The following is a 14464-nucleotide window of genomic DNA, read 5'->3' on the forward strand; positions in this document are numbered from 1 at the left end:
AACAACCCCAAACCATTAAACCTCCACCTCTATGTGTGAGTGTGGGGGTGAGGGAGAACTCCGCAGAACTTTCATCCACTCAATTACTGTCACATTACCGTGTGTTATTGCATAGAAACCTCCATTTAAACAATATAACATGACTAGCTAGTTGAAAAAAACAATCGTATTGTGAGTATTGGTATCTAAAAAAAGTTCTGGTGATGTTTGCTAGAGTTCTTTAAAAACTATAAACTCTTTGAAGGAAGCGCCTGTAAGTGTTTTCCTTTCTGAAAGATTTCTATCTTGACCTCTTAATTGTCCAATAAATCCATAAAGAAACCCGCAAAAGACCGCCAACCCACCCTCCAGTCCCCCTACAGCCCCCATCCCACATCCAAATTCATTATTTATTGCATTCTTAATATCTGACTGTCAGGAGTTTCTGTGGTGAATAAATTCCTGTTTTGGTTCTTTCAGATTTTTAAAGCTTTTTAAAAAATCGGATCAAAAATCACGGAATATAGATCCTTCCATGGTTTTCTACTAGCAAACAGAAATCAGTGGAGTGTACTGTGGAATGTGAACGTACATGTGAACGTACATTTCTACAGTCAGCAGCTCTTTATATTAATCTGCTGACTGTAACGGCGTTTCTATAGCAACCGCTTGTCGACGGAAACGTATTCCGGCGTACGTTTTGCGCGATTAAACACGCAAATTGACGCCTTACGTTTTTCTAAGGAGATGTTTACGGAAGAGTTGAAACTTTAGATGATTTTTTTGATAGGGGTCTAATTCACTTCAAGAGAGAGGAAAGAAGATGCCGAGGAAGGAACGGGCGTTTATAGCTGCTATAAGGTAAGTGAGAACAGGAACTAATGTTATAGCAGCTATAATGTTCCGCTCCGTTAATTCTTACACCTCAATAATCTTTTATTTCGCTTTTTTTTTTTATCTGTTTGCGGTTGCATGAAGCACTTGGAGGTGTGTTTTATTTTTGTAGGAAAATAATTAATTGTCATCTCACAGCCATACAGGCAGCGGTGGATGAAGTACACAAACCATGTAGTCGAGTTAAAGTAAAAATCCACTCTGTAAAATGTGACTCCAGTAAAAGTGTCCCTTTAAACTTTCACTTGAGTAAAAGTACAAAAGTTTTTGCATTTAAATGTACTTAAGTATCCAAAATACTGATTTATTATAACTATAATGTTCCTATGATCATTTTTATCACAAGACTCTTTACTTCATCACCCCAGTTTCTGTGTAAAGACTCGAATGTGACTCTCACCACACTGATCTATTAATAGAATGATATTAATGACTCAAACACTGATTGATTTCTGTAACAATCATCATGAACCCAAAACCTTCTTTTCAATGTAAATCACGTAAATGAGGTCACGTGTGTTGTGGTGAGTTCGAGTCTGGTGTTTCTTCATCATTTATTCCTCTCTAAATGTTCTGCTTGATGTTGAACTGATGCTGAACTGTATGTAGGTGATCAGTAGATACACCAAGCGCCGATCAGAACACGTGTAAAACAGAGCGTGCGCTCGATCCTGATTGGTGCAAACAACTGATTTTGAAAATGTAGTTGAGTAAAACGTAAAATATTTGACGTTAAAAGTTAGAGAATTTGAAGTAAAAAGTCTCCCAAATGGAAACACGAACAAAACGACTTAATAACAGTAACAAATTACATTTACTTCCTTACTGTCCATCGCCACCATACAATACAGTACACTGAAACGTTTAAACAACGTTCCTGCAGGACCGAGTTGCTCCGTAACACAGGATAACAAAAAAAACCTGACTTAATAAAACCCACGTATCAAAATGACATATATCATGAACTACACAACAAAAATAAAGGTGTTCGTTCAAGTGTGTGTGTGTGTGTGTGTGTGTGTGTGTGTGTGTGTGTGTGTGTGTGTGTTTGCATTTAGAAGTCTGATGGGCTAAATAAAACCGATACACAGCTTGGCCTCGAGGGTCCGGATCCTCTGTCGATACCTTTATCCAGACTGCAGAATGATGAGTGTGTGTGTGAGGTGTGTGAGGTGTGTGAGGTGTGTGTGTGTGAAATTGTTGGCTTTGCGGTTGCGAAATAGTGAGTAGGAAGTAACATCCAATGGCTTGTGACACATCACATCCTTGATTTCCTGTAAATGCAAGACTCTAAGTGTACTTTTTATCCATCTCTTGATCTCACACACACACACAAACAGACACACACACACACACACACACACACACACACACACACACACACACATGCACTGCTTTACAATCCACTGCTTTACAACACAAACAATCTACATCTTCAGACTTGCATGTCTGCATGAGGATTCAGAGAGCATACACACACACACACACACACACACACACACGCACGCACGTCTAATACAGCACTGTTTAATTCACACGTGTGTGGTGTTAAACTTCAAGCACGTCTGCGTTCTTATTTAGCTGCTACAGAGCTTCGAGGTGAACTGCAGAAATAACTTTTGACTCGCTGCACTTTTCTCACGCTGTCTGTCCATCCGTCTAAGAGTAGCACGCAGAAACCTCAAGGCCCTATCACAGCTACTCTGTGCTGCTATTTCAATCACGTATTCTCTAAAGCGGTAAAGAGTTACCATCAACCCTTTGTGTGTGTGTGTGTGTGTGTGTGAGTGAAAGAGAAAGAACGCTGCTTTATAAGTACTCAGAGCGAAGCCTGACCTCTCGCTGCAGTGATAGTGTCTGTTCACTGGGGCTTTGGTTTCCTGTTCTGACTGATGAGAGCGCTCGATCGTCACGTTCACATTCTCTGCACCACGCAAGGCTTCGACGCAGAGATTGCACCAGCGATGAGTTTTCATTCAAACCTTCTGTTCTATAAACTGGTTTCACCGTCTTACGGATTATGGGCAGAAAAAAATCTGTTTATTCCTAATCAGAAAAGACTCCTGATAAATACATTCATCTTGAGCGCTTTATCGTTTCGGCTGCATTTAATTATTTGTTAAAATTCTTGTTTCATTTCGCCCGCACACATGAGCTCTGTCATGCTGATCTAAATCAGTGTGGTGTGATGTCACAATCTCACTTTTGCCACCTCAGACCTCCATAACGGAGGACGATGAGATTCGCATCTCGACGCATTGCCAACGATACGATACATCCGAAATACGCATGAAGCAGCTACCGGTGCGATGTGACACGATTCCCCCATTACAAAAAAAAAACAGATAGTTCACTTTTATTTCTTCGCTTCAGACACACAGCAAGTAAGATCAACTTACTTAAGCGCCTTCTGACTTTCGAACGCATGGCCTTTTCACACACACGGCTTTGTAGTGCGAAAAAAACCGAAATAAAATGAAATAAAAACCAGACGTTCTTTTCCTGTTGTGTGTGCAGGAAGTTACAGCTCTACCTCTGCCATGTTAATCTGTAGCCTATGTGACTCTGAGGATGCGACTTCGGCGGTGCTGAGAGAAAAAAACGAAGAGAAATCACGATCTACATAGAAAATATTGATCACAAATTATAATACTCATAATGGTATAAAAATAAATCGCTTTTTACCGACGCAAATATGTACGATATAAATACGATAAAAGCGCCAACTTGTATCCGATGCACATCGCTAACTTTTATACGGATTCGCCGATGCGGATACGTGACTCTTACCATCCCTAATAGATACCACAGGAATTCACCTACGATAACAATTTCACACTTTATAGATGCGTTTCATGTTAGCAAAGACCCAGTTCCTGTTCTCACCTGCATTATAGCAGCTCTAAACGCCCGTCCCCTCACCCTACATCATTCCTTTCTTAAAGATAAGATGAGAATAAAAAACATGGGTTGCAGTAAAACCACAGTGTATAAAATACGTCCAAATGTGGTACACATTCCAAATACACGGTACAGGCAAAAGTATTGGGACACCTGAACTTTCATGTGGTTCTTCACCAAATTGTTGGCACAAAGTTGGAGGCACAGAATTGTGTAGGACGTATTTGGATGCTGGAGCATGAAATTTTCAGACCCAAACCTGTTCCAGCGTGACGATACCCCTGTGCACAGAGATATGCTTTTCATAGGTTGGAAGTGTGTGGAGGATCTTGAGTCAGCACCTGACTTTACTAACACTCAGAGCTGAACGAGCGCAAATCTCCACAAAATCTAGTGGAACATCTCCCCAGAAGAACGGAGGTTGATATAACAGGAAGCAGAGTCTCAATGTGTAAAAAAAACATGAACCTTACAGTCAGGTGTCCAAAAACTTCTGGCCATAAACATTTTATAGAAAACCTTCACCTCATTTCGGTTATAAATGGATCTAGTTTGCAAAATGTGTCTTTTGTGGAACAACTTCTTATTAAAAGCTCACAGAGATGTTGGAGATACAGAGAACTTGGGACAAATAGGTCATTAGATGGTCACTAGTGTCCAAATCTATTTGATTCATCAATAGGTTCCAGCTTTCTAAAGGTGGTCTGTGTGGAACCTTATTATTGGCTCCCACAGAAGGAAAACCCAAAAGTCGAGAACCGTTTTGGGTGCTGCGTAGAACCGTGATTTTTTTTTTACTGAGTGGTCCTTGTGAAAGCATTTTTTTTGGGCCTGAAATGGAAATATGAAGGGTTCTCCTCAGATGCTACATTAAAATAATATGGTTCTAGCTTTCCAATGGTGTTCTATGTGGAACTCTTGTTAAAAAAAACAACCCTTTTTTTGTACACCCAGATGTTGTAAGGGTCCCCCGAGCGCTAGATGACTTCTTTCTCCATCCTGTCCAAATGTTATGCATTTTAAAAGGGTTCTAGCTTTTCTTTTTCCTTTTCTAATTAATAAAAAGCCTCTAAGCCGAACACGTGTGTGGATTGTGTACTGAAAGTCCATACCGAAACAGGAATCGTATGGTTCTAGGTTTTTAGGGTCTTTGCATGGCTCTATGTAGTCCATACAATAATGTTCCAGCTTTTCAAAAACAGAATAGAAACTTTTATTGGCTAATCCAAAGATCTACCTCACCCACGACAGCATTATATAAACGTTTTTGTACACTTCAAAAGGAAAATATGGAGAACTCTAGCTTTGGTGTTCTGTGTGGATCACTCCATAGAGAACTATTCACGGTTCCCATAGAGTGCTCAAAACGGTACTATATATGGAACCTTTTATTGTTCTTTTTTCCGAAAGGGAAGAACCAGAAGTCAGGAAGCATTTAGCGAGGTTAATGGAACCCATAAATATAAAAAAAAAAAATAGAAAACAAGATTCTAGATTTCTGTACTTTTACTTTTAAAAGTAAAATCCATAATTTTACTTTTAAAAATAAATCGAATGAATTAATTGATACAGGGTTCCACCCTGTGCATGGAAGCCTGTAATATCAATTAATTAATTAGATTGTTTAATTAAAAGACAAAGGTTTTATTAAAAAAAAAAAAGAAAGAAAAGAAAAGGAAAAATAAACCACATAATTTTAGTGTTCCATGAAAAACCATTAAGAGTTCCTACAGGGTGTTAGATCTTATACACCTTCATTTATACAGAACTCTCTCTTCACACAAACCAAGAACCTTAAAAGGAACCTTTATGGTACATCTAAATGATTCTTGCTCTCTCCAAAAAAACCAAAAAACATCATTCACTCTCTTTCTTTCTCTCTTTCTTTGTGTGTGTGTGTGTGTGTGTGTGTGTGTGTGTGTGTTGGAACAACTGCAATTATGGAATCTTACGAGCAATCCAAATATGAAAATCTTCCTGTGCAGAACCTTAAAAAAAATCTTGATGTGATTCAGGACGAGGCGTTTCCATTATAATCACATGCATCTATAACGGGACAGCGCGTGCAGTTTATAGCATCCTGATCCTCACCCACTGGTCCATGCATGACTGTGTTTGTGTGTGTGTGTGTGTGTGTGTGTGTGTACCTGCAGATCTGCAGTTCTGGGCCTCCTCCTCCTCCTCCTTCAGGAAGTTCAGCAGCGGTATTTAAATCGCGCGCAGCAGCAGCAGCAGCAACACTTTTAGAACGGGACATCGCGCGCGCAGAGGCAACAGGTGGGACGCACGCACGCACACACACACACACACACACACACACACACACAATTTTAGAGGGTTACAACATTTCTACACACTTATATGCATACGATAACATAAAGTTCATAAAGCTACTTATCAACGCTATAATGCAGATCGGATCAAACTCTCTGCGCGCTCGCGCGTGCATGCGCACCAATCTAGGTTTTAATCAGCGTGGATTTGCCTTGATGCAGGATGCATGATGTAAAAAAGGGCTTTTGGATATCGGTTTGGATATTAGGATCAGGTAACAAGTTATTTCTGAACAGCAAACAGCTGAAGAACTCTTTCTGCACTTAATAAAGTCGTTATAAGGCAATCTAATGATGTCCTCAGGAGTCCAGATGTTGTTTTTTTTTTGCATTATCACCCTAAGTTGCAGGTACCAGTGAGTTTTTTCGGTGTATGGATTTGATCATTAAAATAACTGTGTATATCTGTATCATGAAGAAGAATCCAGGAAGTGGCTGTCCTGTGCCTCAGTGCATGTAGCAGATGTTTGGATGTAGAAACAGAAAGAAAACTCTTCATCTGTATGTCCAGTTTGTCACTCTGCGTCCACTCAAGCCTCAGATTCCTGTTTTAGACAAACAGACGTGGTCCACCTCAAAGCTCGAGATGTTTCGAGATGCTTTTCAATGCAGCAGGTTTATAAACTGTAGTCAAACCTGTCTTAGAAATAAAGAAAGTTCTCGCAGCGATGACGTACCAGAACCGTACTCTTAAAGCTCTTATAATAAGCTCCAGTCTTCTGGGCAGAAGTTCCACTAGATATTGTGGAGATTTGTGGAGATTCATTTAGTCACTTAGTAAAGTCGGGTTTTGATATAGGTGAGAAGGTGAGGAGGCCAGGAGTGCAGTCAGCATCCCAAAAGTGTTCACTAGGGTTTAAAAGATCTCAAGCAGAAACTCAAGAACTTCCACACACTTCACACCCATGTAAAGCATATCTTCATGGAGCTGGCTTTGTGCACGGTCATGCTGGAACAGGTTTGGGTCGCCCACTTGGTGATGCAAAGGAAAAATTTCAGCATCCAAAGACGTCCGATACAATTGTGTGCCTCCAACTTTGTGGTAACAGTTTGATGAAGAACCACATTTGGCTGGAAAAAAGTCAGGTGTCCCAATACTTTTGTCGCTATAGTGTATATGATCCGATTATTGAGTGTAAAGAACATTCCTTTAGTCCACGAATGTTTTTTCCAAAAATTCGAAGGTTCCTCAGATGTTTAAGGTTCTTCACAGAACCATAGAAGGTAGGAAGAACCGTTTAAGAACCTTTATTTTCGTTCAGTTCTGAACTCATCACCGATGCTCAGTGGAAGTTTTTCGTTTATTTCAGAGCAATTTGTGTTCAGGGTCGCGATCCGACATCACCATAATCCAGCATCTTCACATCGGCACGAGCGAGCGTTCAGGTGTTCCTGTTTATGTCAGGTTTATGTAGGTTTCTATTGGGGTTTTATTTGACATATAGGTTTATGTCTGATTTATGTTGGTTTATGTCACTTTATGTAAGATTTATCTCAGTTTTTTGTAGATTTTAATCAGATTTATGTTGATTTATGGTTTATGTCCGATTTATGTAGGCTTATGTCAATTTTATGAACGTTTAAATACGATTTATGTAGGCTTATGCAAGATTCATGTTGATTTGAATCAATGTGTTTGACTACGATTTTTGCAAGCTTATGTCAGTTTTATAATGGCTTATGTCAATTTATGTAGGCTTATGTCAGTTTTATGTAGGCTTATGTCAGTTTTATGTAGGCTTATGTCAGTTTTATATATGTTTGAATATGATTTATGTAATAAATGTATATGTAAGTTTTATGTAGGTTTATGTCAGTTCTATGTAGGCTTATGCAAATTTCCAATGTTTGAATACGGTTTATGTAATCTTATGTCAGTTTTATGTAGGCTTATGTACATTTGAATTTGATTAATGTACGCCAATGTTCGTTTTATGTAGGTTTGAATCGGATGAACGTAGGTTAACGGGTTATTTCAGTACGTTTGAATGCGATTTGCGTACGTTTATGACGGGTTTATGCAGCTCGTAGTGGTTTTATGTAGGTTTAAATCCTGTGTATGTTAATGACATGTTTTTGCAGCTTTATGTCAGTTAATGTACATTTTATTAATGTAGTGTTCAGTCTTTTAGTGTTTAATATTAAAAAGGTACAGTTTTCGAAGCATGTGATCTCATCACGTGATCTGAAAAAATTATTCCAAGATTTTTACATGAAATGTGTGATACTGTGCTGGCTTTGTGTGTGTGTGTGTGTGTGTGTGTAGGTACACGTCCCCCCATTCCAGCTGCTACACTAAAAGTTTTTCTCACATTTACTGAAATCCACTCTATCTCGGCGTCAGACCTTGAGCTCGGGGAAACAGGAGCGATGATTTTATGGAGGCCAATTTGCTGAAACACAGCTCCAATAAAGCAGCTGTTTCTTTATTTTGGATGTGATATTAAAAAAAATGATAGACATATCTGTGTGCGTGAGTGTGTGTGCAGGTGTGTGTGTTTGTGTGTGTGTGTGTAGAGGGTTAGATATGTCTGTGAATAATACATGACCAAGCCATGATGTGACGAAGCAAAAATCTGTTCTGAGACCTTCTGCTGCTTTTAGTGTCAAATACAATAAATAAATAAAATAAATAAAAGTATATACATGTACACAAAACTCTAACTATTAATATCTATTTTTATTTTTATTTGAAATTGTATTTATATTCAAGTTGACATTATTTTTACTAAATACCAATGACAATGTCAGGTTTGCGTTTGGTTTATGTCAGATCAATGCAGGTTTATGTCAGGTGTATGTCAGGTTTATGTCAAGTCAAGTTTTTTTCTATAGCGCTCTTTACAATTGACATTGTCTCAAAGCAGCTTTACAGAATTTGAAAATTAAAGGTGAATGATGTGTCTTTATCTCTGATGGTTTATCTCAGGCTTGTGTTTGGTTTATGTCAGGTTTATATAGGCTTATGTTAGGGTTGTGTCAGATTTATGGCAGGTTTATTTCAGGTTTGTGTTTGGTTTATGTCTGGTTTATGTCAAGTTTGTGTCAAGTGTATGTCAGGTTTATGTCAGGCTTGTGTTTGGATTATTCAGGTGTATTTCAGGTTTATGTAGGTTTGTGTTTGGTTTATGTCAGATTTATGTAGGTTTATGTAGATTTGTGTCCGGTTTATGTAGGTTTGTGTCCAGTTTCTGTCAGGTTTGGGTCAGGTTTATGTAGGTTTGTGTCCGGTTTATGTCAGGTTTGGGTAAGGATTATGTCAGGTTTATATAGGTTTGTGTCCGGTTCATGTCCGGTTTATGTCAGGTTTGGGTCAGGTTTATGTAGGTTTGTGTCCGGTTTATGTCAGGTTTGGGTCAGGTTTATGTCAGGTTTGGGTAAGGATTATGTCAGGTTTATGTAGGTCTGTGTCCGGTTTATGTCAGGTTTGGGTCAGGTTTATGTAGGTTTGTGTCCAGTTTATGTCCGGTTTATGTCAGGTTTGGGTCAGGTTTATGTAGGTTCGTGTCCGGTTTATGTCAGGTTTGGGTCAGGTTTATGTCAGGTTTATGTAGGTTCGTGTCCGGTTTATGTCAGGTTTGGGTCAGGTTTATGTAGGTTCGTGTCCGGTTTATGTCAGGTTTGGGTCAGGTTTATGTCAGGTTTATGTAGGTTCGTGTCCGGTTTATGTCAGGTTTGGGTCAGATTTATGTCAGGTTTATGTAGGTTCGTGTCCGGTTTATGTCAGGTTTGGGTCAGGTTTATGTAGGTTCGTGTCCGGTTTATGTCAGGTTTGGGTCAGGTTTATGTAGGTTCGTGTCCGGTTTATGTCAGGTTTGTATCAGGCTTGCGTACATCTCGTGAAGCTTTTCATTATGAGCACTAGCCTTCAATGACGTATTAATTATAAATGAGAGTATTATACCCAGAGTGTAACGGAGTACCTGCGTCCTCGTTAACAGTCTGTTGTGTGTCATGCCGCCGGTGTTTGTCTGCATCATTGATGTGCAGGTGATAAAATTTCACCTGAAACTCAGACACTCGGATAAAGGTTTCAGGTTATGATGTTGACGTTTCAGCTGAGATGTTATGGTTTTGACTGGAAAAGTGCTTGGACCCAAGCCATCGCTGTTTGCTGCTATATTTGTAACTCTTTTTTAAAAATTTTTTGTTTTTTCTAATCTACTCAGACCCTCGACCCTGACAGCAAAGATGCCGAGGTCCTTTTTAGTGAAGAGCAAGCGTGCTCACAGTTACCACCAACCTCGCAGCCTGGAGGACGACTACATCCGTCTCGACGCTCTGCTGATGCACACCTACACAGGTATGCTCTTTACAATTAGTCATGACACGTAAAGTTGTACCACACCATTAGATATCCCATCAGCCAGTCTGTTTGAGACTCAAACAACGTGAGACGATTTTAAAGTTTTAGTTGTGTGGGTGTAAAAATGTTAGACTGGTAGCTATGCTTCAGAAACAAAGCTTTGCCCCAGCACATATAGCACTAGGTGATTAGATACATTTGGGTCAACAGGGGTATTTTTGGGGTATTACATTTTTCACAAATTGTTCCCAGACCCTACATGCGGTACCACAGTTAGGAACCCATACTTTAGAATGGGAATGTGGAAAAAGTACCCGAAAGTAAAAACTTTCTCTAGTATTTAAGAGTGAAAGTTTCAGATTTTTATGGTTTATATTGTAAGCCCCTAGCTAGCTAATTAGCTAACCAAAAATTTATGCTAAATCCCTAATGGGAAAAAAACATTTGGCATTCCACTTGCTGGCTAGCTAATGTTTTCAAACCCTGATTGGAAGAATGCTAAATCACATAGCAACAAATAAAACTAGCCAGCGACTTTACAAATCCTAGCTCGCTGACTAATTTAACAAGTAAACTTGCTAGTTAGCAAGCTTAATAATAGCTAGCTAGCTAACATAAGCAAATTTACAACATTATCTAATTTACAGATGAACTAAGTTAGTAGATTTAAAAGCAAGAATGTCAAAAACCTCGTTTCTTCTCACGGTTATTGCGCAGAGATCCAGGCCGAGCCGGACTGCTGCGAGGACGTGAGTAAACGTGTAGGTCGATGCTCGCCTGAAGGCAGCGCTGTGTGTACGGCCGAACATAAAGCTCAGCACTCGGCGCTCAGCTGCGAGGGAAGTGTGTGCGATCCGCCGACGGGATTCGAGGACCCCGTATGGAGACCAGCGTCCCCGTCTTCTTCTCCAGGTACCCAAACCTTGTGTCCTACACCGCGAGATCCGCAATACACCTTTATCTAATTCTTGCTAACACGTACAAACTTATTATTTAGTTCTTTTCTAATCTACAAGCTCATAGAGATCACAAATAGATCACGTTTATCTGATTTCGGTTCAACCTGGCAACCCTGGGCTTCGTGTGGAGTTACTGTTACACTGTAGGGGTTTTATTTCTCTTATATTTTAGCTACTTTTCTATTCATTTGTGACTTATTAAAGAGCATGTTATACTTCGTATCCTTTTATACTCGCATTTTATGTATATTTAATATGTTATAGCAGCTATAAATGGTTGTTCCTTCACCAGCCTCAATTTGATTTCTTAAAAAATATGCAGCGTGTAATGATGTGATGATGTTATGGCTTTACCTCTGACTGATTACTGAAACTGGAGACTTTAAATGATCAAAACGTCAATAGCGTTAACATAAAAACGGCAAAAGCATTTATACAGTATGTATATAATAATAATAATAATAATAATAATAATTTGTGGTCTGAACAGATGTGGACGAATTTGCGCTGCCGTCCCCAGACGATATCCAACCCTTCGACCTGACTTTCCGCCCCTGCCCCTGGACTCACACCCATTCCGAGCTCAGGCGCCTCGTTAGACCGTTCCAGCGGAGTCATGTGGCAGGCGAGACTCCGCCCATCGAAGTTTACGGCTCCACAGAGAGGATCGCCGAGGCCTTCTTCTCCAACCGCTCCATGTTCCGAGGGTTTACTCAGGAGGAGTACAGCTCACTGGCTTCAGATCTGTTGAAAAGCCGTACACGAGGATACTACACCGATTTCAAGGCCGTGAGACCCGTGGACGGAGAGATCAAACCTCGTTCTGACGTCTTGTGCACGCGGCTGCAGGTCAGCGGCTCTTACAAGTGTGTCAAATGCACTAAGGTACGAATCTTTTTCCGAAGACAATCGTGTCGAATGTTTATTTATTATTTTGGTTTAGCAGCAAATCAGATTTTTGTTTCAATCTGATCCAGGTGTTTTCTACGCCTCACGGGTTAGAGGTCCACGCCCGGCGCTCGCACAGCGGCACGAGGCCTTTCGCGTGTGAGCTGTGCGGGAAGACGTTCGGTCACGCCGTCAGTCTTGAACAGCACAAAGTCGTCCACTCGCAAGTATGAAATATATACATTATAGAATCATTTCCCTCTGGTCAGTGGGAATAGTGGATTGTGATTGGCTGGAATTTTAGTTGTGAATAGTGGATTGTGATTGGCTGGAATTTTAGTTGTGAATAGTGGATTGTGATTGGCTGGAAATTCAGTTGTGAATAGTGGATTGTGATTGGCTGGAAATTCAGTTGTGAATAGTGGATTGTGATTGGCTGGAAGTTCAGGTCTGAATGCTAAATGGCCTAAAATTCAGCTGAACACATGGAGTAATATGTCATACACTGTTTTTGCTAACAGGAGAGGATTTTCAGCTGTAAGATCTGCGGGAAAAGCTTCAAGAGATCGTCCACTCTGTCCACACACCTGCTGATCCATTCGGACACGCGGCCGTACCCCTGCCAGTACTGCGGCAAGAGATTCCACCAGAAATCCGACATGAAGAAACACACCTTCATCCACACGGGTAAACTCATGTTACACTACAGTTTTATAAGACTCTCATACAAGCTGAGATTAAATAATAAGGTCAAAAGTTTGAGGAGGAGGCCTAGTCAACGTTCACATTCATTCCAGAGGTGTTCAGTAGGGTTGGAGCTCTGTAGCAGGAGATCTTTTACACACTTTCAACCCATGTAAAGCAGATCTTCAGGGGGCATCTTCATGCTGGAAACAGGTTTTGAGTCTCCTAGTTCAAGCGAAGGGAAAATTTAATGTTGCCGCATCCACAACTTTGTGCTAGCAACCTAGCAATTGACAGCTATATTAGCCAATTAAAGCTAATACACCGAGGTGTAAAATAAATAAAACACTAATAATGGAAAAAAGGGAAAAAACTTCCTAAACGACCCGCTGTGTTTTATCCCATAGCATGCTCAATTTTCTTGATTAGCGCATTAGCGTTTAACTCATGTACCGTTTATGTTTTTCAGGTGAAAAGCCGCACAAGTGTCAGGTGTGCGGGAAAGCGTTTAGCCAGAGCTCGAACCTCATCACGCACAGCCGCAAACACACCGGCTTCAAACCGTTCGGCTGCGACTCGTGCGGAAAAGGTTTCCAGCGCAAAGTGGACCTGAGGAGACACAGAGAAACGCAGCACGGCCTGAAATAAACCACGCTTCCGTTTCATTCCATGTTCTTTGTACTGAAAACACTAAAGAGCACATTTAGACTGTTAATACTAAAGAAAAGCTTTGTTTATTAACTTTTATGTGTTTATTAAAACTTTATTTATAAAATTCTTGTGTTTAGACGTTTAGGTGAAGCCACACTTTTTTTTTTTTTTTGGATAAATAAAAGTTCCTTCCCGGGTTCCTGTTGTTTTCTGTTCACACCGTTCGTGTAGGTTGTTCTGTTGAAGCGGGACAGAATAAAGTGTGGTGTTGGTGGAACACTGGGCTTTACGTGTTTATAAGCAGGTCAGAGGAACCTCGAACATCTCACAGCTGCTTATAAAGCAAACTTTCACACGCGACACATTTATCCGAGAGCTGTGAGAGCAACGGGTTAATAATCACGCCGAACAGATTTACTCGTTTCCTGATCGCTCACGATCGGCTTTTTTTGGTTGTTGTTCATGTCTCGTTGTTTGATTAAAATTAAAGTTTCAAATGAAAAATTGTCACAGAATTTTCCTTCCAGAATTTACCTTCTGCCTATTATTTAGTGGCTCGAAATAGATTTGGAAGATGGAAAAAAAAACATTTATTTGAAGAACATTTCAAGCTCCGCCCCTTTTCCCAGCACAACCGGTGTTCTTGTCAACTTTCGGGTTCATCTGCAAACACGGACCTGATTGGCTCTTATATAGAAGATGCACAGACAGATTTTTTGACAATCTCCACCTGATTAGCTTTTATATTTTAAATGCATAAGGTGTTTCAAAATTTCAGCGGTTTTCACACACAGAATGTGCACTTTGCGTAAATCTAAAAACTAGCCTAGCAGTCAATAAAAACTAGCCTAGCAAGTACTAGCTAGTCA

The 14464-nt window shown here is 40.1% G+C and overlaps 1 protein-coding gene across 1 annotated transcript; it reads left to right on the plus strand.

Moving 5' to 3' along the window:
* The first annotated feature begins 5930 nt into the window (after positions 1-5930).
* gfi1aa (growth factor independent 1A transcription repressor a) lies at positions 5931-14099 on the plus strand. Its single transcript, XM_046876753.1, has 7 exons — positions 5931-6051; positions 10277-10410; positions 11131-11325; positions 11863-12257; positions 12350-12487; positions 12782-12947; positions 13414-14099. The coding sequence occupies exons 2-7, from the start codon at positions 10299-10301 to the stop codon at positions 13590-13592; spliced, it is 1185 nt and encodes a 394-aa protein (XP_046732709.1). The 5' UTR covers positions 5931-6051; positions 10277-10298; the 3' UTR covers positions 13593-14099.
* Positions 14100-14464: the final 365 nt, after the last annotated feature.

The sequence above is a fragment of the Silurus meridionalis genome, chromosome 20 (genome assembly GCF_014805685.1).
Source record: "Silurus meridionalis isolate SWU-2019-XX chromosome 20, ASM1480568v1, whole genome shotgun sequence".
NCBI classification, from domain to species: Eukaryota; Metazoa; Chordata; class Actinopteri; order Siluriformes; family Siluridae; genus Silurus; species Silurus meridionalis.

Bases quoted from the DNA above. Each gene is read 5' to 3' on its own strand.
- gfi1aa (XM_046876753.1), top strand. From the start codon at position 10,299: ATGCCGAGGTCCTTTTTAGTGAAGAGCAAGCGTGCTCACAGTTACCAC. The intron at 10,411-11,130 runs GTATGCTCTTTA...GTTATTGCGCAG, and splicing joins GCTGATGCACACCTACACAG to AGATCCAGGCCGAGCCGGAC. The intron at 12,488-12,781 runs GTATGAAATATA...TTTTGCTAACAG, and splicing joins ACAAAGTCGTCCACTCGCAA to GAGAGGATTTTCAGCTGTAA.